The sequence below is a fragment of the Natrix helvetica genome (assembly GCF_964273705.1).
Source record: "Natrix helvetica genome assembly, chromosome: 2".
NCBI lineage: Eukaryota > Metazoa > Chordata > Lepidosauria > Squamata > Natricidae > Natrix > Natrix helvetica.
In genome coordinates, this window is record NC_138552.1 from 81,458,085 (window position 1) to 81,483,447 (window position 25,363).

General features: G+C 41.3%; 2 protein-coding genes across 3 annotated transcripts in view; both read right to left on the minus strand.

Annotated features, from left to right (window-relative positions):
- Window positions 1-4,146: 4,146 nt before the first annotated feature.
- Window positions 4,147-6,166, minus strand: CER1 (cerberus 1, DAN family BMP antagonist). 2 transcript variants are annotated; one of them, XM_081945603.1, is made up of 3 exons: window positions 5,865-6,166; window positions 5,613-5,768; window positions 4,147-4,878 (listed from the first exon to the last, which is right to left on the minus strand). In XM_081945603.1, exons 1-3 carry the CDS (start codon window positions 6,084-6,086, stop codon window positions 4,594-4,596), a joined length of 663 nt encoding a protein of 220 aa, XP_081801729.1. In that variant the 5' UTR covers window positions 6,087-6,166; the 3' UTR covers window positions 4,147-4,593. The 2 variants fall into 2 exon arrangements, with proteins under 2 accessions (XP_081801729.1, XP_081801728.1); XM_081945602.1 differs by having other exon boundaries at window positions 5,613-6,162.
- Window positions 6,167-16,237: 10,071 nt separating this feature from the next.
- Window positions 16,238-25,363, minus strand: part of FREM1 (FRAS1 related extracellular matrix 1) — a 95,753-nt gene continuing 86,627 nt past the window's right edge. Inside the window, exons 32-37 of the mRNA XM_081945956.1 lie at window positions 24,400-24,447; window positions 23,398-23,553; window positions 22,580-22,708; window positions 21,252-21,367; window positions 20,017-20,102; window positions 16,238-17,234 (exon numbers count right to left, since the gene is read on the minus strand). Coding sequence (XP_081802082.1) covers window positions 17,035-17,234; window positions 20,017-20,102; window positions 21,252-21,367; window positions 22,580-22,708; window positions 23,398-23,553; window positions 24,400-24,447 — 735 coding nt within the window. The 3' untranslated portion in view covers window positions 16,238-17,034. The remainder of the gene's footprint in view (window positions 17,235-20,016; window positions 20,103-21,251; window positions 21,368-22,579; window positions 22,709-23,397; window positions 23,554-24,399; window positions 24,448-25,363) is intronic.

Below are 25,363 nucleotides of genomic sequence, written 5' to 3' on the forward strand. Positions count from 1 at the left end.
CCCTGATTTAATGACTGCCATGTTCGTACAACAAAAAGTGTTGTAAAATTGAGTACAGTTGGGTGATGGCTTGCTTCATGATTGTCATGGATTATGGTTGTAAATTGAAGACTGCCTGAAATTAAAGAGACACATGCCTTTATAGAAAAGCATTTCCCTAAGGGGCTAAATTAAAAATAAGAAAAAAGTTCAACATAAAAATAGCTTGAAATGTATTAGGAAGGATTGGCAAGAGTAATGTTGGCTGGACAATTTCTAGTTGCAATGCTGAGAAAGCTGGTTTTTCAAGATATATCCAAGTTTTACCACATGCTTGCAGACTATCCTCAAAGCTTACTCAACCAAACTTGCCATGTTCATCTTCTGCCTGCTGTTTTGGAATGAATCTTAGAAAAGTCTTTATTTTCAATATTTTGGCTATTTTATTTATAGTTGTTTATACAATTTGCAAGCCATCTGGAACATCGTCCTTGAAAATGTGAGAATATGAATAACTGGAATGGATTTCTATAACCTTAATTTGAATTGTATCTAAGGGCTGCCTTTCAGCAATGGTTCCCTCAAAATCTTACCGACAAATAAATACATACACGTCTCCTATTTGTTGGAGAGAGAAAAACCCTTGTATCTGAGGTTTCTAAATATTGCACAGCCATGCAGAATCTTTCTTGGGGCTCCCTGATGTCTGTGTTATGTTGTTGTTTATAAATTACCACAGGAATCACCAGCTGTCATCATAAAAAATTTATTGGCACTCTGTAAATATTAAATCAGCAGGCCGAAATCATGCCATGTGCCTGAGCAGCTGATGCTCTCTTGTGGAGGCAGCCAACCAGAGAAGGGGATACACGATGTTGTCTACAAGCCTGCTTTTCTTCATGAGAAATTTTGGCAGGGTCACCCTGTAAGCATCATCTTGAACCAGAAGCTGCATCTTTCCTTCGCATCCATCACAAACGGTTTAAGATTAACACCAGTGGATCATCTTGGCTACATATATGAGCTTCCTACTCCAAATATGAGAACTGAAGCTCATTCTTTAATGTTAAATGAATAGAAAAGGCACAGATCTACACCCTCATCCTTTAAAACAGTGATCAGCAACTGGTCCGCAGACCACTGGTGGTCTCCGAGGAAAGTTTGGTGGCCCGCAGAAAAATTATTTGCATTTTTTATATTGCACTAAATACTATTTATCTTTTTTAAAAAAATCATATTAGTGGTCCGTGAGATTTAAAATTATGAATTTGGTGGTCCCTGAGGTTCAAAAGGTTGGTGACCCCTGCTTTAAAACACATACACTGATCTTGTTTCACCTTACACTTTGTTCCTCTGAATTTAGAGTAAACTGCCTTTGAACAGCACCACAACAGTTGTGTTTAACTATGTCAGCTTGAAAGGCCTAGTTTGTATTCAGAATAGCAACATGGCGACTTACTTATACCATTGCCATTTGTAGGGAGGGAGGGCTCATTGATACAAATGGAATATTCCATGTACTGTAGCTAAATCAAATACACACATAATGGGGAACAGTTCCATCTTAAATTTCTTCCTGCCAGTTTTCATTGCTTGGGGGACCTTTTTAATGGGAGGGGGGGGGGAAAGCATTGTGCTACATGGGCTCAGAATCTCTAGCAATGCAGGCTTGATACAGGTTTACCAGTTTAGAGAGAGTGTGAGACTGGGGTTATTAGATAATAAGATATATGAGAGATACTAATTTTCACAAAGAATAATGCAGCTATGCATTCATTCATTCATTCATTCATTCACTCCTTCATTCAATTAAAAACTACCATCTCTGAATTGGCTAGCTTCTTATACAGGAAGTTTGACAGCAAGTATTTTAGCACCCTTATTATACTTCTACCTGTCATTTGTGCAACAGAAAGTGAATATAATACTCATTTCTTCTATTTTCCCCATGACAACTCTGTGAAGCTGAGTTGCGAGAAAATAACCAAGCCAAAGTCATCCAGTTGGTTTTCACATCTAAACGAGGACTACAACTCATGTTTTCCTGGTTTCTTGTCCAGTACAGTTAACCGCTACACTAACCTGGGTTTTATATTGCACTTGTATGACAGTATATGTCTATTTTGAAATGAGCCCTGTTTACTTACAGATGAAGTGCTTTGAAGGTGTCTACAAGGTAATCCAATTCCCAACTTTGAGAAAACACTGTTGAGCTAGTAAGTGTTACTCCTGAGTACACTTATATATGAATAACTTACAACTAATCAAAGGGACTAAAGCATGAAATGAATAGTTTGATTTTTAAAGAAAGCATGTTCACACATGAAATCCTCACCAATTAACCCAATTCAATGTGGACTTTAAATAATAGGCAAATATGTTAGCTTTTGGCCTACATAATACAAACAGCCTACATAATTGTCCTTGATGCTAGAAACTGATTTTCCTACCGTCATATTAATGAGCATTTTGTAACCATTGGTAGCCCATTCCTATTTTCTTACAAGAATGTGTTTTATAGCATTTATTAGCATTTATACTGGTTTAAATATTGGTCACAGTATTTTTCAAAAATTTTGCATCCCCTACCTCCCTAAAATCTGTGCTAACAATAAATATGCAATACTTTGTTAATTGTTACTGACATTACTGGGAACATTTATGATCCAGAACAGCTATTTATGTTAATTAACCTTTATTTTTTAAACAGGGGGGAAATGTACTCTGGAGGCTGACAATTACTTATATTTAAGTAAGATAAGTATAGCAATAACTGGGAACTGTTTATTACTTCTCCTCCTGCTGGAAATACCTTTGAAAACCCAGAATATTTAAATTGACTTTTAAAAACTCAAAATACACCAGCTACTTTTTAGAACATCCCATGTCCTATGTACAGTTAAATTTGATTGTACTGAAACCCTTGACCACTCTCCCTGGGCAGCAATTTTTTGCCTTTCCTTTTTTTTTTTTAAGCAATATTCTGTTAGCACCTGGGCTCAACTCGCTCTGAATATGGGAGTTGACTCTTAAAATCAGATCCAATTAACACATCCTTGATATAACAGAATACAGTGTTAATTACATGCAGCTGATCATTGCTGGGTTAATTAAACACTCACCCCCCCCCCCCCAGCTAAGGCATTAATCTAATTAACAATTACTACAGCTGCTGTTTTCTCTTTACACTTGCTTTCTAAATGGTGAATATTCACACTTCAGTCCTAATCCAGCAAATTCTTCTTCTAAAAGAATTCCCTTTGAGATGGATGGCAGAAGAAAGAGGTTAGAAATTGTGGTCAGCACTCAGAGAACTGAATACTTGAGAAATAATTTGATATTCTTGAGCATGTAATGGTGCTTGCTAAAGACCACACTAAAATATGTTTACATTTTATTTGATACACCTCTTTAACTGTTGAAGTTTGCATATTAGAGCAATTTTTTTTACACTACTCAGTTGCTCAGCAGCAACCTTAAACTTAACACTTCTTAGAACTGGGATTGATGTACACATGTACATAATACTGTAGAGTTCGAGCCTAAAGTTCTACTGAACTAAATAGTAGTATATACCTACATGTGAATATATGGGGGGAAATAACATAATTGTACACATAAGAAAGGAATTGATGAAAGTTAAAGTTTTTTAATAGGACTTGAGTTTCCAGTATATTTACTATTGAGAGTTGGGCAGCATATAAATGTAATAATTATCCCTTTCTTTTGGTTATAATATCACATACTAGAATATTGTCATCGCATTTTTTAAAAATCTGTTCAGATCTCTAATCAACTTGATGTTACATTTGGAGACATCAATGCTGGGCTATAAAATATGGAGGTTTGCAGCCCAGAACTGGTAGCCTGATTTTCTTTCAATTCCAATTCACTGATATATTTTTTTTGCCCCTTTGAAATTCAAATATGAGGCACATACACAAAGATGGAGAGGTAAAGGCAATTTAAGCGTTATAAGACATTCTATATTGCTTGGTGGGGTCCCTATTGTAGCCAAATGCAGGGCACAATATATCCAAACAGCTTCAAAATTGAAAAATACACGATTTACTAAAAACATGACTTTGAAAAATAAGCGTTAAAAAGCATTGAAGCTAAAGTTGCTTTTACGTGCTTTGTAAGAGATCATTAATTCCAGTCCATAAATTAAAAAAAAATATTTTTATTCAAAGTATAAAGACAGTATTCCATAATTTTATTGTGGATAAACAAAACTTGCATTATGCATTTAATACTACTGGTATAGTGCAGGAGGCGGCAGAGAAAGCTTTGCTTTGCTACTAAATGTTCAATAGGTTTACTATTACTGTCCTAATCTATGTTCCACATTTATCAAAATCATATTTTTATTCTAAAATGTACATAAAACATACCAATATACCACTAAAAAAAGATGTATGAAGACTATTAAAATTGTTGGTAATGAACATATCAAGCTGCAATTATGTTTAGAGTGTGCTGTTTCATATAAGCTATAACAATCTTTATCAAGGCAGATGCAAACTATTATAAAAGGATTTATCGAGTATTCTTGGCCCTTAGCAACTACAGATTCAATTGAAAAACCAAGTCATTTCAGAAGGTTCGTTTGTGCTAAGGCTCATTCGAACGCAGAGCTGGGTGTAGAAACCCTGGTTCCATTTCTTCCATATTCTGAACTTCACACTTGCATTCTTCAATGATCATAACCATCTTGTTTACTGGATTAACCATGGTACAGTTCATCCTCAGATGCCTCATGGAGAATTTGATGGGTATGCAGAGGGAACAGAAGCTATAAAGGCGATCATCAGGACCAGGAACATGGAAAGAACTGCATTTCCCAAAGCACAGGTTGTTTTGTATCACCACTTTGTCACAATTTTCATGTGTAATGCTCTGAAAGGAAACACATTTGTTAAAATACTTGCCATAGTTCTATGTTAAAATAAAAATAGCTAGTGATATAAAAACTAAAATGTTCCTACAACCTTTAGAGTTAAAGCCAGTAATACAAAGGTTAGAATTGTTTTAGATACTAAGTCATAACTTTACTGTCTTAGCCATTATTAGAAATGCAGAAAGGTTTAAAGGGGAAAACTTCGGTTGCGTCTTTGAAATATACAGACATTTCTACAAATTTCTCAAAGTTACTGCCTAAGAATTTCCTGAAAATATTCTCCAGCATAATATGAGTCAAACACCAGTTTTCAGCTTTTTGCAATTTCAATAAAACAAACCTGAAGTCTACTGTAACAGAAATTTCCAGCTCAAAGCTATCAGTATTCTGGGTTTTTATGCTGTTAATATTTCAGATATCAGACTAAATTTAAGAACACCAGCAAACCACTTTCATTGCAATTAAGCTACAAGATTTGAGCTACAAAAACCCACTTGCTACCAGATACCTGCAAAAATATATATTAAAAATCCATATTTTGTTTTCACCTTAGGAGCAGTGTAAATTTTTACCATCTTTATTTTAGCTTTCCTTCTATAAATGGGGAGGGTGGGGGGACGACCTAGCTTATCTTCCAGAGATAATATAAGGTTGAAATATTTAGTATAGCAGGGCTTATTTCTAATTAAAATAAGATATAGGAGAGTACTATAATTGTGGCAGTCATTTTTACCTGAGAGAAAGGAAGCATGTTGCAAACCTCCTGATAAATCTCAGATAACTTGATTGGAAGGATCACCTCCTCAGATCTTGACTTGGTCTTCAATTTAAAAAGGTCCCAGAATTTTTTGGCATCCTTTCTGAAGGCTGCCACTGCATCTCTCTTGTTCTGTGGGAAAGAAGGTGGGTATTTTGGATACACAGAGGATGGGGTTATGTTTGTAGAAGCCCAGCCTCCCAAGTCATCAGCCACTTCTTCCTTAACTGTATCTCGGAGCATGAAACGAGGACCTCGTTGCAAGTGTTGTTTAATTTTCATTTCTGCCAAGGGTAGCACTGGCCTCTCAGGTTTCCTCCCAATGCCTTCAAGTTCCCCTAAATATTGGTTGAACATATCCCGTATGGATTTTTTCTGTTGCATTTCTTCTCTTTGCTCTGCTTTTCCAAGCCATGAAATCAACAGTATCTGAAACAATAGTAAAAGCATTATTCTTGATTGTTGTCTTTCTCCTTCAATTCCCTTCTGCTTAAAAAAAGGCAGTAGGAAGATTGTTGTATTTATAAAGGAAGCCTAAAGTACTCATTTCCAGCTGTTGAGCATGGGAGGGGGAAGAGGGGAAGGCTAATCAGTGATACCCATTAACATTCATTAACCTCAGCCTCTAACAAAGATAGTTAGCTTGTCTTCCTGGGTGTGTATTTTGTGTTTGTATTTCTAGTTACATCTGTTTTCTCTAGTAGGAATCATTCTGAATATTTGGATTAGAAGTTTAGGTGTTGTTTAGATACTGGGGAAAGTTCTTAGATGCATATTAACTTACCTGATACATTTGGTCCAAGTCACCATAAGGCAATAGGGATTCAATACAACAGAGAGAAAATGATGTAGGTACACATTACAACAATGTTTAATTTAATTTCTTAGTAAGATGAAAGCTTATCATTTGAAAATAACAGCTGGGTTATATCTAGTTAAGTTATATGCCATTTTAAATGGATCCAAATTATATATTTTTTTAAATTACAGTGTAAAAACTAATAGAGGATGCACTTTTTGAAAAATGCAATTACTAAATAAAATAACGAGCCAATTTCTCACTACTCATATTATTAAACCCTTAGGATTTTGAAAATGTTATAATTCAACCTGTACTTATTACAAGACTCTTTAAAAGCTATGTAGATCTTTTTAATTACATGGCAGGAGTGCCTGTCAAATCTCCATTACAGTTTATAAGTGAAAAGCGACACTGATAAAAGTATCTTTCTCATGTTGTACCAATAGCATTCAGAATGTTTATAGACCTCAAGGGGAAAGTATTAGTGCATGCAGATCCCCAGAGTGCAGACTTTAAGTATAGTCTTCCTTCTGATAAGTAGGTATTATTCTCAACCTTGTTTGCACATGAACTGTTTGTAAATCATGGATGACTCAAAAATATACATGCCCATAGGTTTGGATCAACCATCTTACACTGTGTAAAAGGAAAATGACCATGGCCACTCTTGGTACCACTACTGCTTGGTACTACTACAATGGTACTTCATGTGTGTAGTAGTTCTAGACATTTATTTTATCTATTTCTGTAGAAATGGGTTTGCCACAAAGGTTCAGTAAAATGAAAAGCGAATATTTGTGTTCTATTTTTCTAAAAAGACATAATTAACAACTGGACTGGTACAATGGGAAAATTGATTTTATATTAGTTTATATGCAAAAAACAGCATTCATATAAATATCTTACTCATGCTGTACCAACAGCATCCAGAATGTTTATAATTCAATTTCAATTTCAATTTATTAAATTTATAAACCGCCCCCTCTCCCCGAGGGGACTCGGGGCGGTGTACAGACAGAAATAAAATGCACTATAAACAACAGAAATACAAAACCCCAGAAAAACAGATTAAACAAAAGGTCTGTACAATGATCATAAAATTAGCTAATAATTAAAACCAATTAAAATACCCCAGAATTTAAAATTTAAAATACCGGCCAGGAGGGTCGGGATTAGATTATGATTATGATTGGGCCAGGCCAGCTAATTGGAACAGGTGGGTCTTGAGTTTCTTACAGAAGGAGCGGAGATCAGCAGTAATTCTAATACCGGGGGGAGGTCGTTCCAGAGGGTTGGGCCCATCACAGAGAAGGCCCTACTCCTGGGCACCGCCCGCCGGCATTGCTTAGCGGATGGTACCCGGAGGAGTCCCTCTCTGTGAGAGCGAATTGGTCGCAGGGATGTGTGGGGTAGGATGCGATCCCGCAAATAACTAGGTCCTGAGCCATGGAGCGCTTTAAAGGTGATAATCAACACCTTGAAACGCACCCAAAAAGCCACAGGTAGCCAGTGCAGCTCGCGCAGGAGCGGTGTTATATGGGAGTACCTAGTACTCCCCATAATTGCCCGCGCGGCTGCATTCTGGACCAGCTGCAGCCTTCGGGTGCATCTCAAGGGGAGCCCCATGTAGAGAGCATTGCAGTAATCCAGGCGGGACGTCACCAGGGCATGAGTGACTGTGCGAAGGGTGTCCCGATCCAGTAGGGGGCACAATTGGCGCACCAGGCGAACCTGGTGGAACGCCCCCCTAGCCACGGCCGTCACATGGTCATCCAGCGACAGCCGGGTATCTAGGAGGACGCCCAAATTGTGCGCCCTATCCACGGGGGGCAGTTGTTCACCCCCAAATGGTCAGAGATGGAACCCACTGGCTGAAGCGGGGCGCCGGTAACCACAGCCACTCCATCTTGGAAGGGTTGAGCTTGAGTCTGTTGTCTCCCATCCAGACCCGTACGGCCTCCAGACACCGGGACATCACCTCGACGGCTACGTTGGGGTGGTTCGGGGTAGAGATGTATAACTGAGTATCATCGGCATACAGATGATACTCAACCCCGAACCCTCGAATGATCTCGCCCAGCGGTTTCATGTATGTGTTGAACAGGAGAGGTGAGAGGACCGACCCCTGTTGCACCCCACACGTGAGTGGCCTCAAGGTCGACCTCTGCTCCCCTGCCAACACACATTGCGTCCGACCAGAGAGGTAGGAGGAGAACCACCGCAATACGGTGCCCCTCACCCCCAACCCCTCCAGCCGACGCAATAGGATACCATGGTCGATGGTATCGAAAGCCGCTGAGAGATCTAATAGGACTAGGATGGAGGAACAGTCTCGCATTCTAGGTGGTCAGGGTTTACAGAACCAGGGCATGAGGCTGATGTTGTGTAACGCAAGGTCCGTGGTTAATAAGGCCCCCCTCATTTACGATCTGGTTTCTGAGGGGGACCGGACCTTGCAGGGATCACGGAAACCTGGTTGGGCCATGAGGGGGGCTTACCCCTCATGGAAATGTGCCCACCAGGATACTGTGTATTCCATCAGCCTCGTGCCCGGGGTAAGGGTGGCGGGGTAGCGGTAATTATATGGGAAGGCCTGGCACCGAGAGAATTCGCCGTACCTCAGATATCCGGGTGTGAGACTCTAGGTGTGAGATGGGGCCCAGGGAGTCAGTTGGGCCTGCTGATTGCATACTTGGCTCCTTGCTATGCATCAGCGGCCCTGCCAGACCTCCTCGAGGTGATTGCGGAGGTGGCGGTTGAGACCCCCAGACTATTAGTTATGGGGGACTTTAACCTGCCATCGACAGGTGAATCATCCGAGGTAGCTCGGGAGTTCATGGCTTCCATGACAGCCCTGGACCTGACCCAAATAATTCAGGGCCCCACACACGAGGGAGGCCACACGCTGGACCTTGTTTTTATCTCTGGTCGGTGGAAGAGTGATCTGGGAATAGGGGAATTGGTTATTACTCCCCTGTCATGGTCAGATCACTCGCTTCTCCGTCTCGACTTCCCTTCCGCTACCCCCCATTGCGGGGAGGCGGAACCAGAAGATCTTAGATGGTTCCACCCCAGGCGATTGATGGAACCTGATAGGTTCCAGACGGAGCTTGGGCCACTGCCTGTAACCCTGACCCGCGCCCGGATGGAGGACCTGGTGGTCGCATGGAATAGTGCGGCGGCCGGGGCCTTGGAGCGGGTTGCGCCGAGGAGCTGAGGTTGATGAAGCGCCACAAGAGACGCCTAGAGAGCAGATGGAGATCCTCTCGCGCCGAATCTGACCGAACACAGGTAAGAGCCCATTTACGGACCTACCTTGTGGAACTAAGGGTGGCTAAACATCGATACTATGCCACTCTTATTGCGTCCGCAGAAAACCGCCCTGCCGCCCTGTTTCGGGTGACCCGCTCCCTCCTTTCACAGAGGCCGCGGGAAGCCCCTTTGCAGGGTAGGGCAGAGGAATTTGATCGTGATCGTGAGGAGACACCGGAGGCGAGTCTTGAGGTACCTATCTGGGAGGAGTTTGACTCTGTTGCCGCCGAGGATATGGACAGGTTACACGGGCGACTGCGGGCCACCACATGTTTATTGGACCCGTGTCCCTCCTGGCTTGCACTGGCAGCCTGGGAGGTTACACGAGACTGGCTCCTGGGACTAGTGAACGCCTCGCTGAGGGAGGGGTTCCTACCAGCCATCTTGAAAGAGGCGGTGGTGAGGCCCCTACTTAAGAGGCCTTCTCTGGACCCAGTAGAGTTAGCCAATTATCGTCCTGTCTCCAACCTTCCCTTTTTAGCGAAGGTTGTTGAGAGTGTGATGGTGCAACAGTTCCCTCGACACCTGGAGGAAATTGTTTATCTAGACCAGTGCCAGTCCGGTTTCCGGCCCGGGCACAGCACTGAGATGGCTTTGGTCGCGTTGGTGGATGATCTCTGGAGGGCGAAAGATGGGGGTTGCTCCTCCATCCTAGTCCTATTAGATCTCTCAGCGGCTTTCGATACCATCGACCATGGTATCTTATTGCGCCGGCTGGAGGGGATGGGGGTGGGGGGCACTGTGTTGCAGTGGTTCTCCTCCTTCCTCTCCGGTCAGATGCAATGTGTGTTGACGGGGGAGCAGAGGTCGACCCTGAGGCCGCTCACCTGTGGGGTGCCGCAGGGGTCGGTCCTCTCACCTCTCCTGTTCAACACATACATGAAACCGCTGGGTGAGATCATTCGAGGATTCGGGGTTGAGTGCCATCTGTATGCAGATGACACTCAGTTATACATCTCTACCCCGAACCACCCCAACGAAGCCGTCGAGGTGATGTCCCGGTGTCTGGAAGCCGTGCGGGTCTGGATGGGAGACAACAGACTCAAGCTCAACCCTTCCAAGACGGAGTGGCTGTGGCTACCGGCGCCCCGCTTTAGCCAGTTTGCTCCATCTCTGGCCATCGGGGGGGGGAACAACTACCCCCGGTGGATAGGGCACGCAATTTGGGCGTCCTCCTAGACTCCTGGCTGTCGCTGGATGATCATGTGACGGCCGTGGCTGGGAGGGCGTTCCACCAGGTGCACCTGGTGCGCCAATTGTGCCCCCTACTAGAGCGGGACGCCCTTCGCACAGTCACTCAGGCCCTGGTGACTTCCCGTCTTGATTACTGTAATGCTCTCTACATGGGGCTCCCCTTGAGATGCACCCAAAGGCTCCAGTTGGTTCAGAATGCAGCCGCGCGGACAATTTTGGGGAGTACCAGGTACTCCCATGTAACACCACTTCTGCGCGAGCTGCACTGGCTGCCTGTGGCTTTTCGAGTGCGTTTCAAGGTGTTGATTGTCATCTTCAAAGCGCTTCATGGCTCGGGACCTAGTTATTTGCGAGATCGCATTCTACCCCATACATCCCTACGACCAATCCGCTCACACAGGGAGGGTCTCCTCCAGGTACCCTCCGCTGGACAATGCGGGCGGGCGGTGCCCAGGAGTAGGGCCTTCTCTGTGATGGGCCCAACCCTCTGGAAAGAACTCCCCCCTGATATTAGAACTACTGTTGATCTCCGCTCCTTCTGTAAGAAACTCAAGACCCACCTGTTCTGGCTAGCCGGCCTAGCCTAATCGTAATCATAAGTACAATCTATTACTGACCTTCCTGGATGGCTTTTTAATATTGTAAATTTTGGGGTTTTAATTTGGTTTTAGACTGTTTTTAACTAGAAATGAGTTCGGGCATTATACAGACCGTATGTTTATGTTGGTTGTCTAATGTTTTGTTGTTCCTGCTTTGTTGTTTTATATGTACTGTCTGTACACCGCCCCGAGTCCCTGCGGGGAGAGGGGGGCGGTATATAAATTTAATAAAACTCAAACTCAAACTCAATCCTTCGCCCTCCAGAGATCATCCACCAACGCTAGACTCTAATGTCTTCATATATGAACTTTGAAATATTGTTTGGCTGTAAATTATTGCTGTTCAAGCTGAAATCACAATAATCTCACCAGAAGGAATTGGATTCCTATGTCTTTCCACATTATGGTATAATTTTTCATCATTTCGTAACTCTTCTCAATTTAAAACATTGAAAGCAGCATTGGCCTTCAGCTCTCTACAGGTGAAACTCAAAAAATTAGAATATCGTGCAAAAGTTCATTTATTTCAGTAATGCAACTTAAAAGGTGAAACTAATATATGACATAGACTCATTACATGCAAAGCAAGATAGTTCAAGCTGTGATTTGTCATAATTGTGATGATTATGGCTTACAGCTCATGAAAACCCCAAATCCACAATCTCAGAAAATTAGAATGTTACATGCAATCAATAAAACAAGGATTGAACATAGAACAATATTGGACCTCTGAAAAGTATAAGCATGCATATGTACTCAGCACTTGGTTTGGGCCCCTTTTGCAGCAATTACTGCCTCAATGCAGGGTGGCATGAAAGCTATCAGCCTGTGGCACTGTTGAGGTGTTATGGAAGACCAGGATGCTTCAATAGCGGCCTTCAGCTCATCTGCATTGTTCCGTCTCATGTCTCTCATCTTTCTCTTGGCAATGCTCCATAGATTCTCTATGGGGTTCAGGTCAGGTGAGTTTGTTGGCCAATCAAGCACAGTAACTCCACGGTCATTGGACCAGGTTTTGGTGCTTTTGGCAGTGTGGGCAGGTGCCACGTCCTGCTGGAAAATGAAGTCAGCATCCCCATAAAGGAAGGAAGCATGAAGTGCTCCAAAATCTCCTGGTAGACGGCTGTGTTGACCCTGGATTTAATGAAGCACAGTGGACCAACACCAGCAGATGACATGGCTCCCCAAATCAACACAGACTGTGGAAATTTCGCACTGGACTTCAAGCATCTTGCAGTGTGTGTTCCATTCTTCCTTCATACTCTGGATCCTTGGTTTCCAAATGAGATGCAAAAGTTGCTCTCATCAGAAAAGAGGACTTTGGACCACTGAGCAACAGACCAGGTCCAGAGGAATACAACATTTGAAGCCCATGTCCAGGATCCGTCTGTGTGTGGTGGCTCTTGATGCACTGACTCCAGCCTCAGTCCACTTCTTGTGAAAGTCCCCAACACTTTTGAATGACCTTTTCCTGACAATCCTCTCCAGGCTGCGGTCATCCCTGCTGCTTGTGCATCTTTTTCTTCCACACTTTTCTGTTCCACATAACTTTCTATTAATGTGCTTTGATACAGCACTTTGGGAACATCCAACTTCTTTTGCAATTACCTTTTGAGGCTTTCCCTCCTTATGGAGGGTGTCAATGATGGTTTTCTGCACAACTGTCAGGTCAGCAGTCTTTCCCATGATTGTGATTCCTACTGAACCAGACTGAGAGACCATTTAAAGGCTCAGGAACCCTTTGCAGGTGTTATGGCTTAATTAGCTGATTAGAGTGGGACACTTTGAGCCTAGAATATTGCACCTTTTCATAATATTCTAATTTTCTGAGATTGTGGATTTGGGGTTTTCATGAGCTGTAAGCTATAATCATCACAATTATGACAAATCACGGCTTGAACTATCTTGCTTTGCATGTAATGAGTCTATCTCATATATTAGTTTCACCTTTTAAGTTGCATTACTGAAATGAACTTTTGCATGATATTCTGATTTTTCGAGTTTCACCTGTAATTGCTTGACATATAATCTAAGTCTTTTTTTTAAAAAAAAAAACCCATGCATCATGTTCTATAGTAGCAAGTAAAAAATATAACTGCTTTTTCTAAAAGTTGGAATGTAAATTTCCATCTGAGATACCATGTAGGTCTAGGAAGCTGGGGGGAAAGTCACTTTAAAAGCTTCATTTTATTATATATTTTTCAATAGCTGGATGCAGGAAGAGATGTCTCCATTCTCATGGACACATAAAACATACAGGGATGGAAACAGAGATAACAACAATCTTGGTAAGCAGTGAATCCAAAGAAATCTGTTGCATTAAGAGTCTGTCTCGGTCCTCCTTAACAAATTTCAATCTGGATATTGTAAGTTGCTGCAATTGGCTCTGCTGGATGTGGACTGAAATGAATAAACATCTTCAGGAGACACCATAACACATATTTGCATGGTTGTTGTTTTCTTTGTTGAATAGCCACCTGAGAGGAAAGAGACAGACCTGCATCGAGCCTTAGGACACAAAGGAAGAAGAGTTTTACAAACATTGCTACTCTCATTCCTACAAATAAACATCTGGTGTACATCCTATAAGGCTTACTGCTCTGTCACTCAGGAGAAGCTCTGTCCCATTGCAAGGAGGTGGTGTCATGGCTGAAGAGACTGTTGTCTTCCGAATTAAAGAGGTAAATAAGTTCCTGAGATTCAGTTGTTTTGCAGCCCAAAAAAATCAAGCAGCAAAACATAAAGAGAGTTTCACTGCCCCAGAAAGGAGGCATTCTCGGAGTTCTGGAAGTAAAAAGCATTGTTGTAAACTTGAGGCAGAGAACTCCTCTGTTGGTTCTCTGTTGTAAATATGTTGATTTATAGAGGAAAAAAATGATGATGACTGGAAGTGCCCTCAGCCTTTTTTCTTTTCATTCCCACCACCACCTGTGCCCCCCTCACTTCTCTTTTCTTTCTTTTTTTAAAGCAAACACAACTCTATGCAATTGTTTGGGTCACTGGATATGACAATCGTGCACCTGGACAATCCATGCTGGAAAAGCCACATGGTGTGTGAGTGTGTGTATGTATTGGTGTGTGGGAGGAGACCAGGCAGAGATAGGAACAAACACCGCACTGTGTTGCAAATTGCCTCCCCCTCCCTTCTATGGGTAGCTTGAGGTTTTAATTGTGTAGCTCTTGATGCGATGTATTTTCATCAGCCCTAGGTTTTTTCTGGAAAATTGATTATACACTTTGCGCAATCTCCAATGCTATTTTTATTAATACATTCAATTTAGATATTACAGTACAAAACAGCACACAACACATGCCATTTAAGGTACAAAAGTAGATTGGCACCCTTTAAGTTCAAATAAAACCAAACCTACAGCAGTAAAGGTATTATTTTATCTAGATTCATTCTATCCCTTGAAATACACATTGCAGGGGGAAAAACTATTTTAGTGCCACTAAAAAAAGGGGGGGGGGGACGACTATGTGTCCATAATGGATTGTTATATTTATAAATATTTCATCTATTTATCAATATGGAATAATGGAAGGTAAAATTGGACTTCCAAAAATTACACACACTATTTTTCCAACGAGCAATCTCAGATTAACATACAAGGGTGTGTTAGATTATTGATATGTCAAAATGAATTGCAGTGGGTTTTTTTTTTTAATTAGTACATCTCTTTTTCTCCTTTCAGATTTTGTCAGAATATTTATTCAATTCCAGGCTTTTATAATAACTCAAGTAGATTACCAAGTGTATTTTGCACATTCTATAACAGCTTCCAGTCTATATGAACTTCACATATATTCTTCCTATATATTTTTTATGTGCAATTGGATTTTGTTTTCAAACTCTACCTCCCATTTGCAGTACAATTCTTCCCAGCAAGCATCCACACAAGAGGATTGGGAAATGTGTATAACTTCTTAGATTTGTCTGGCCCAGTCTAGCACCTTCAAAATGTGTTGGACTGCAGCATCCAGAATTCCTGTCTAGGTTGGTTGTAGTCTTGACACATCACAAAGTTGTAAAAAGTTGAATGGACATTCAGAGTGTCTCCAATGTTAATGGAAGAAAGGAAAGAAAACTATCAAAAAGAGGGCAGAGAAATTTACATGCAAACAAAGCTCAGAGCTGATCAGGGATGGTAGCAAACAATATGCTTCTGTTGGGAAATCAATTAACATTGATGGTTAGGGAAATCCTATAATACTTCAGAATTTATATTCATAACTCATAATCTATTTTAAAGGGAACACATTTGAATTTATTACCATGAGAATTGGAACGTTCCCTTGACATTTAGCAATAGCACTTAAGATTTATACTCCACAGTGCTTTACAGCATTCTTTGAGTGGTTTACAAATGTTAGCATATTGCTCTCAGCAATCTGGCTCCTCATTTTACTGACCTTGGAAGGATGGAAGGCTGAGTCAAACTTCAACTGGTCAAGGTCGAACTCCTGGTTATAGGCAGAGTTAGGCTGCAACACTATCAACAGGGTTTGACAACTGCATTCTAACCACTATGCCATCATGGCTCCTACATTTGCCCCAAATATAGACATACTAGAAATTTATCACAGTTGCAATTTTGTTACGGGAATGTTTGACATTTGTTGGAAGTTTACATCCAGGTATATTATAAAATGGGCATGAGGATTAGGGAGTGGCATAATGTTCCTTTTTCCCCCCATGTATCTGCAACCAGACTCGCCTGACCAAGTGAAGAACCGGATATTGCCTAAATTTCTAAATAAGAATTGTGGTGAATGAACCATCCTACCCAAGAAAGGTGGTGAGTAGCATATGATATAATGTCTATACTCAACTCAAAGCTCTTTCCAGTTAGCCTTTTAGCACCTTCAAAGATATGATCTCTTGAAAGAGACAGAAATGAACTCTGGAACCAATACATTTGGCTCTTGACACATAACCAGGGGTGGGCTGCTGGGGGTTCACATGGGTTCAGGCGATCCTCTAGTTAGTGCAGGGCCCATGTGGAGGCTCGGGGAGGTGGGGAAACGGGCCCACCGGAGGTTCCAGGAGTCCAGAAATGAGCCTGTTTCCAGCCTCCAGAGGGCCTCCGGAGCCTAGGGGAAGCTGTTTTCACCCTCCCGGAGGCTCGAGGAAAACCTCTGGAGCCTGGGGAGGGCAAACAACGCCCCCGGCCTGCTGTGGTGCAGGAGGCTGACTAGGCCACACCCATGACCACACCCACCCAGCAACGGGGCAGCGAACCCATTGCTGCAATTTTTGAAGCCCACCCCTGCACATAGCCGTTGTATCACAAACACAGGAGAGCAAGAGAAGATAGGATGGCAAGCAGAAAATCCTGCATCACATTTGAACCCTTTTCTCACATAGGCATTTTTGCAAATGGGCCAAACAACTGTCCATTTATAAGTCCCATCAACACTTCCAACTGCCTGAAAATAAAACTGTTTCATCATATAGAAAGCCAAGTAAGTGTCTAACTATCAGTTTTGTTTACAGTTTTGTGGAGCATATATAGCTGTACGCTTTGCCCTTCCTACAGTCTTTTCTTTGCCATTTTCCTTGCTGTTGTGCTAAAATGCAGTTCCTCCTTTGCTTTGAAAACCGAGGTGGACCTCTTCTCCAGTTTGTGAAAATGACACGTTCCCTGTTGCTCCATTCCAGCTGACCTGGGTTTCGCTGATCATTCAAACCTATAACACATTGCATGTATAAGAAGATAGCCTGAGAACAACCGATTCAAGCATTTTAATGAAGTTTTATTGGTTCTATCTGATCATCCATGTCACAGATTTTCTAATAATTTTCAGATTCCCCCCCCCCCCCTATCTCCTCCACAATCAATTTGCTCCATGGACAAGGAAGATTACATTTTGTTGTGAAAATAGACTCTGCTGGTATTTAGACTAGAAAAATGTCTGAAGATTTAGTTGTTGTAAGCACGGAACGACTGCAACTGATCACATCTATTGATTTCCGGTTGGTGTTTTTCTACCATGTTACTGAGAACCATTCTTCCATTAGCTTTTAGGACACAAAGGAAAAGTTCCAGAAAAATGGAAGCATGCAGTCCTTGGTTGTTTTCTAGCAAATGTTTCATTACCAAGGTAGATAACATCATCAGTGGATGATGTTTTCATCATACAGGGAGTAGAAGTTTGTTCTCATTTTATAAACTAGTGGTTTGCCCCATCGGTGTTGGTGGGAGAATGGAGGTAGTTGGTAGAGTGGCCAAATTACTAAGTGTCCCAAGGACAGGAATGTAAGTCAGAAAACTGAGCAGCCAGAAATGTATATTTCCCAACCTCTCAGAAAGACATAGATGGGCTAAGAGGTATTGCTTATGAAAATGTTTTATCGTGCGTACTTCCATGTACAGTACTGAAATACGACTTGTCCTCATAATACAGCCATGCCACATTTTTCTGGTGGGCAAAAATATCAACCCCCCTCGCATATAAGTCCCCTGGACAACCCCCCGCCAGGCAGAGCACCGCTCACCAACCTAGCAGTATCCCGAAGGTGCCAAGCCATGGGAACCTGGGGGGAGGCAAAGATAATCGCGTTGCTTGGCACCTTCGGGATACCGCTAGGTTGGTGATGAGCAGTGCTGTGCCAAGCTGAAGAGGGGGGTTGCCTGGTGGCTGCTCTCTTGCAAGCGGGCTCCCAAAGAGCCGGGCACAGCCTCATGGGCGAATGGCTGTGTTGCGCTGTTGCAGCAATGCAACACAACAGCCATGAAGCAACCACGCTCACGAGCAGCCACCCGGCAAACCCCCTTTGCAGCCGGGCACAGCGCCATTCACTGACCTAGGGGTATCGCCAAGCCGCGTGAGCGCCTGTTCGCCGCCACTTGGCTCCAGCGACTTGGCGCCTTCCAAATGCCAGTGAATGGCACTCTGTACGGCAGGAGAGGGAGGTTGTGCGAGCGGCTGTTCCGCTCTCACTCACCCACCTCCCAGCCTCACGATGCATGGCCCAGCTCTCATTACAGAACCCAGGGCACCGCCGCCACCGCCGCCATGCCATCTCATTCTGGCTTTTTCCGCGGCTTCTAACCCGAGTCTTTTGGCAGTGGCCGCTCTGGGCGCATGCTCTATGATTGTACACTCTGCAGGCAGCTGGCCCACAACCATAGAGCGTGCACCCAGAGCGGCCACTGCCAAAAGACTTGGGTTGGAGGCCACGTAAAAAGCCAGGCTGGGATGGCCGCGGTGTGTGGTCACTTCATGGCTGTTGTGTTGCACTGCTGCGACAGCTCAACACAGCCATTCGTCCATGAGGCTGTGCCCGGCTCTTTGGGAGCCCGCTCGCAAGAGAGCAGCCACCCGTCAAACCCAAAACAATAAACCCTCCCCCCCATAATAAAGCCCAAGCCATATTTTGTAGGTAAAAAGAAAATAAGACCCTGTCGTATTTTCGGGGAAACACGGTATCACCAACATAAATATTGAACTCTAAAATATTATGGAACAATATTTAATCTTTGTTGCTGTATCAGTAGAATTATAGTCACGATCAAGGGACATCACTGTTTATTGGCCATTGGTCAGACCACACCTAGAATGCTGTGTCAAATTCTGCACACTGCATTTTGGGAGAGATATTGGGAAATTGGTGTACATTCAAAGCAAAACAACCAACATTATAAGAGTCAGTGGTAGGATTCAAATTTTTTTACTACCGGTTCTGTGGGTGTGGCTTGGTGGGCGTGGCAGAGGAAGAATACTGCAAAATCTCCATTCCCTCCCCACTCCAAGGGAAGCTTCCCGCAAAATCTCCATTTCCCCCAATCAGCTGGAACTTGGGAGGCAGAGAATAGATGGGGGCGGGGCCAGTCAGAGGTTGTATTTACTGGTTCTCTGAACTACTCAAAATTTCCGCTACCAGTTCTGCAGAACCGGTCAGAACCTGCTGAATACCACCTCTGATAAGAGTCCTGAAGAGAAAAATGGTTAGCATATTGGGTATATTTAGCTTGGAAAAAAGAAGGCTGCAGGGAGAGATGACAGCCATTTTCAAGGGCCCTCATTTAGAAGATGGCCAAATTGTTCAGAGCTGATCCAGAGTAACAATGGATTTAAAAAACTGGGAAACGAATTTTCCTTGAACTTCAGGGGAAAAAACTCCGATGGTAAGAGCTATCCCACAATAGGACGGATGGTGGTAGCGTGTTCTCCTTTGCTGGACATGAAATGACTCTCTGTTATGGATGCTTAAAGGTACTCGACCTATGACCACAATTGACACCAGCATTTCTGTTGCTAAGCAAGTTAGTTGATCATGTGATCATGAGGATGCTGCAATGGTCATAAGTGCAAGGACCAGTTGTAAGTCCCTTTTGGGGGACTCCTAACTTTGTAATGGTCACTAAACAAATGGTTGTAAGGAAAGGACTAGCTCTGGTGGATTCCTCACATTGTAGAATTCTGCAACTTTCATAGGGAAATTTCAGACAATTGTAAGAATACCTACCTATCCAAAAAGGTCTTTTTCCACTAAAGTTCCAGAGCCAGTGCATGTGTGATTTGGAAGCCACACTTATTAAATGGCCTTGGTACCTAGAAATAAGATATTTTTTTTAAAATTAGAGGAGATACAGTACCTGCTACTCATCAAGATTTTTTTTCTTTATACAACCCTGTAATCCTTTAATCTAGGATACAGTCGGGTCGACTGAAAGGAACTGAGCTTTTACTGACCAGATGCCCTTCCTGATGCCTATGTTGAGTTCACAGCAGATATTTTCTCTTTGCATCCTGAGAGAAAAACATATGTTGCTACCTAGGACTGAACTCTCAACCTTCTAAGTGGGAGGGGGCCATCTTCACCACTAGGCCACCACACTATTCACTCATCAAGATATAATAAATGCACTAATTACTTGCAGTTTACAATAGACACCAAGATTGGGAGTCATTAGTAAGAGTTTTAGGAATTCTTTTTGAAAGGGCATTTTGAAAAAGTTTTCTACATGCCTTTTTATCTACAAATACATTTATATATAAGCAGCAAACATCTTATTTCATTTGGCATGCTGAAATTTTAATATGCTCTATAGGTAGTCCTAGACTAATCGAGCCTGGAATTATGACCGTAAGTCATTGCACTCATTAAGTAGGCCACCATGGTACCCTGCCCAATTTTATGACCTTTTCTGTGGTAGTCGTTAAGAAGATAATAAGGTCATTAAGTAAATCTGTTTTATCCAATGGATAAAATTAAATGTCAGAAATCAGCAAAAAAAAGAGGAAAAATCACAATCATGTGCTCATAGATCACTGAAAATAGCTGTACAGATGAGCCCGTTGTCAAGGACCCCAAATGAAATTATGTGTCTAAGGGAGAGGGAGGGGTGTGGCCATTGGAACCTCAAAATCAGGGCGTAAGTCACATTATGAAAAGTCTAGGAGCCAGGCAACGATGAAATCTAGTCCTGCCTTAGCCATGAATAACCAGCTGGGTAACCTTGGGCCAGTCATTCTCTCAGCACAGTCCACCTCACAGTTTGTTGTTGTGGGGAAAATAGGAGGAGGAGGAAGGAGTATTATGTATGTTCACCACCTTGAGTTACTAATAAAATAATAAAGGCGGGATAAATGTAAAATGAATGAATGAATGAATGAATGAATGAACGAGGGAAGGAAGGAAGGAAGGAAGGAACGAACGAACGAACGAACGAACGAACGTACAAATAAGTTTGTTCCTACCGTGTCTTGCAAGTTTGGGCAGCAATTGCCCATGTGGTTTTTGGCTCAGTGATTAGGATATAGCATCTTCCATCATGATAGGTCCATTCTGATTGACAAGTTTTCATTTTAATATCCTGAAATAAAGCAAATTTTTTTTTTAGTTCAGAGTGACTTGTTAAATTGTCCACCTTGAAAGAAGTGATTAACTCCTTTCAGTTTTGGGCTTCAGAAAGATAAGAATGTTGATTAATTGGGTTATTTCTGTTCTAAACTATGAATTTGGCTATTATTGCATTTCTGATGACATCCGGCTATAAATGAAACACAAACACTGCCTACTGCTTGGCAATAATAAGCATTCCTGAATACAGTACCACTCAAAAGCTTATTTATTCTTTCCCTTCCTGTATCATATGGGGAAAGATTTTTTTTTAAATTATAATATATGCCTTCTACAAGCTCATAACTAGGTCACTGAAGATACCTGGCTATCTCTGCCTTTGCTTGTTCTTGTAATGTACACTCAATATATCTAACCACAATAACTTACTACACCATCTTCCTTATAGCATGCCACAATTGCTCCCTCATGACATATATTTTCCTGGAGTTATCATTTTTGTTGTATCAATGACTGGCCTTCAATTCACAAACTATGTTTTCATAAATTTCTGTATAGGTACTTCTCGACTTATGACCAGAATTGAGCCCAACAATTTCTGTTGTTAAGTAACACACATTTGTTAAATGAGTTTTGTCCCATTTTACGAACTTTCTTGCCACAGTTGTTAAGTGAATCACTGCGGTTGATAAGTTAGTAACCCCGTTGTTAAATGAATCTGAGTTCTCCATTGAGTTTGCTTGTCAGAAGGTCGCAAAAGGGGATGGCATGACCCCAGGACACTGCAACCGTCATAAATATGAACCAGTTGCCAAGTGTCTGAATTTGGCCACATGACCATGGGGATGCTGCAATGGTTGTAAGTGTGAAAAAGTGTCATGTCACTTTTTTCAGTGCTGTTGTAATTTCGAATGGTGACTAAATGAACCGTTGTAAATCGAGGACTACCTGCATTCTCAAGCATTCTGATAATGAGTGCATTTACATTTTTCTCCCTTCAAAGTTGGATGTTGGGATCAAACTGTTACAATAACATTTGGCTTTACATTTCTCAAAAGTTAAGCACTCTGAGTACAAGATGTTCTCCTTCCAGTCATAGGGATAACCAGATTCCTTTCTGCCCTCATCTGTATTCCCTATCAGTTGTAAAACATTTTTTTTGCCAGTGGTAAATTTGGAAGAAAAAATAAAAACACACGCACACACAGGAAAAAAAAATGCCTACCTTTGTTGTGTAGTTCCATAATGTCCAGGCAGTACCATTACACAGAAACATCTTCTGTATGCTTTCTTCAAAATACAAGAGACCCTTCAAATTTGTTGTGCATCTATTTGGAAATGAAAGGCTGTCAACCTGAAAATGAGTAAGACCTTTATGAAGTAAACAACAGTTATAAATGAGTGTTCTGAAACAGAACACATGAAATATTGACGTTATGTATTCTTTATTGTTTATTTTAAAAATTATGTTTATGTATTTTTGTTGATAGATGTTAAATCAGTGACATCATTGAAGAAATCCATTGTTTTAAAACCTCTTTCAGAATTAAGTGTACAATATTGCCAGGCTCCAAACCAAGAATGGTGACTCCTCCAAGCCAAGTTCTTTATTGTTTTCACATCTGTAGACAGATTGAGTACTCTACTAGCTGCATATACCATATATACTCTGTGAACAATTAAGGAAGGTCTGTCTTGACCCTCTTTCTTTCACATATAAGATCTGGGCAGAGTTGCCTCTTACTCCTTTTTGAATTCACCCACTCCCTCCTGGAGATCCACTTGCTTACTAGATTCCATCACAAAACTTTCCTATAGCTTTACTTTTCATTATTGTCAATAAATCAATGACAACAATTAATAATAATAAACATCTACTAAATGTGAAATGGCCAAACTTCGGGTTTTAAAAATATTTCAAAATTCACCAGAGAGATGGAACCCTATCTTTCTCTGGCTGTGTCTCCATCTCTCACAAGTCTACTCTAAAACTGCTGGGAACTTTAATTCTGGAAGGTGACACCTTCCCCAATAGGAACATACCAGAATGCTGGAGTCTGCTTGAAGAACTTCCATTTTCTTTGAGGAAGCTACATTTTTTCTTGGCTCTTTTTGGCTTCTTAAAGATATGGGTTCCATCTTGGTTTTTCCAGGCAAAGAATTGTCTTCATCTACTTTTAGCCCTGTCATCCCATGGTACTTTGTAAGAGATAGAAAAGAGAATTTCATACCGTTAATTCCAAAGGCATTTAATTCACAGAACTACCATGTTTTCCCGAAAATAAGACAGAGTCTTATTTTGTTTTGACCCCCGAAATAAGCACTTGGCCTTATTTTTGGAAATGTCTTATTATTTTTGAGGTGCAGGAGGCGGCGAGCTTGGTCACCTCATGGCTGCTGTTGTGTTGCAATATTTTCGGGGAGGGATTACTTTAGCGCATGCGCGCAAAAGCCCAATTGGGCTCATTATCTGGGGAGGTCTTATTTTCAGGAAACAGGGTAAAAAGAGAGAGAGATAATTTGGATATACAAATATTAAAGACACAAAGCTACCCGATATCTGTGGGAATAATATTTAAAGTATGAACAAATGAAACATGCAAAGTGATAGATCTTTCTATTCTCTTTTTCTCTATTTTCACATGATTTGTTTCCAATACTATATTCTGACTAGGGAAGCTTATTGGGGATATGAGGGTAAATGGAAAAATGAGCATGGAAAGCATTCTTCCACTCGTCATTCACAAACATATTATGCAGTAAAACAGTTCTTCTTAGTTTTCCTTGCTTTTGCTTTAAGATTCAGCCTACATGCTCAACTTCACCCTGTTTCACACCCTGTGAAACATTGACCAAGGCAGTTTAAATAGTTGCCATCACCATTTCTAAGGCAACTAAACTGAAAATACATAGAATTAAATCTATACTAAAGACTTTTTACATCACAGAAAATGATGTGTATCTTGAACTCCTCAAGTATTCTATGTAATGGAGCTATAAATAAATACTACAAATAAGAAACTTCTTACACAATAATGTTCTTACTTTGAAAAACTCTTCTGTGCCATTTTGAAAGATAAAAGAGGGATGAATCTGAAAGGAAAAGGAGAAATATAGCTGAGTAACAGAAGCAAAATTTAATTTGTATATTTTCCTAAGGTAGTTAGTAGTATTGACCATAGTTAGAACATAAGACAAAACTTTAGTCTATATCATTTGAATGACTGGGGGAAAGAGAGAGATCTTTTGAATTACAAATACAAAATTCACCCAGAAAAATAGAACCTTTTATTATAAACAAATGGACATTAGTCAACTTTATCTAACTTTCTTTCCCTGATTCTAATTTATTAGTTTTGTACTCTTAGCTTTCTATTATACAATTCATGGAGCAATTTCTCATTCCAAAGAGAGCAAAGGAAATGAAAAGCAAACAAATCAGCTTTATAACCTTTATCTGAATAATTTTTTTGCCACAATATGCCAATATATAAAAGGGAAAATATTTTATTATTTATTTATTTATTTATTTATTTATTTATTTGATTTGTTAGCCGCTCCCTCTCCACAAGGGACTCGGGGCGGCGTACAATAAATAAAAGCACATATATATATATATATATATTACACAGAGGAGGTAACAACCATTACAATACATAAAATAATAATAATGAAATTAGAAATTAAAATACCCCAGTTTAAAATTACTGATTTAAAAAAGACTGTCAGGAGGAATAAGATGGAACTATGGTTGAGCCAGGCCAGATAGTTGAAAAAGGTGGGTCTTGAGTTTTGAACGGAAGGAGCGGAGATCGGAGGTAATCCTAATGTCGAGGGGGAGGTCATTCCAAAGGGCTGGGCCCATCACAGAGAAGGCCCTACTCCTGGGTGTCGCCCTCACAATTTACAATCCCAACAGAATGCAACATTTTTGAAAAATATTTCTTTAGTTTATCTGAGCATTATCATTCTCTCAATTAGGGAGAATATTTCTCTCTTGATTCTATAG

Bases quoted from the DNA above. Each gene is read 5' to 3' on its own strand.
- CER1 (XM_081945602.1), bottom strand. From the start codon at position 6,086: ATGCTTTTACTATTGTTTCAGATACTGTTGATTTCATGGCTTGGAAAA. The intron at 4,879-5,612 runs GTAAAAATGACT...GTTTCCTTTCAG, and splicing joins ACATGCTTCCTTTCTCTCAG to AGCATTACACATGAAAATTG.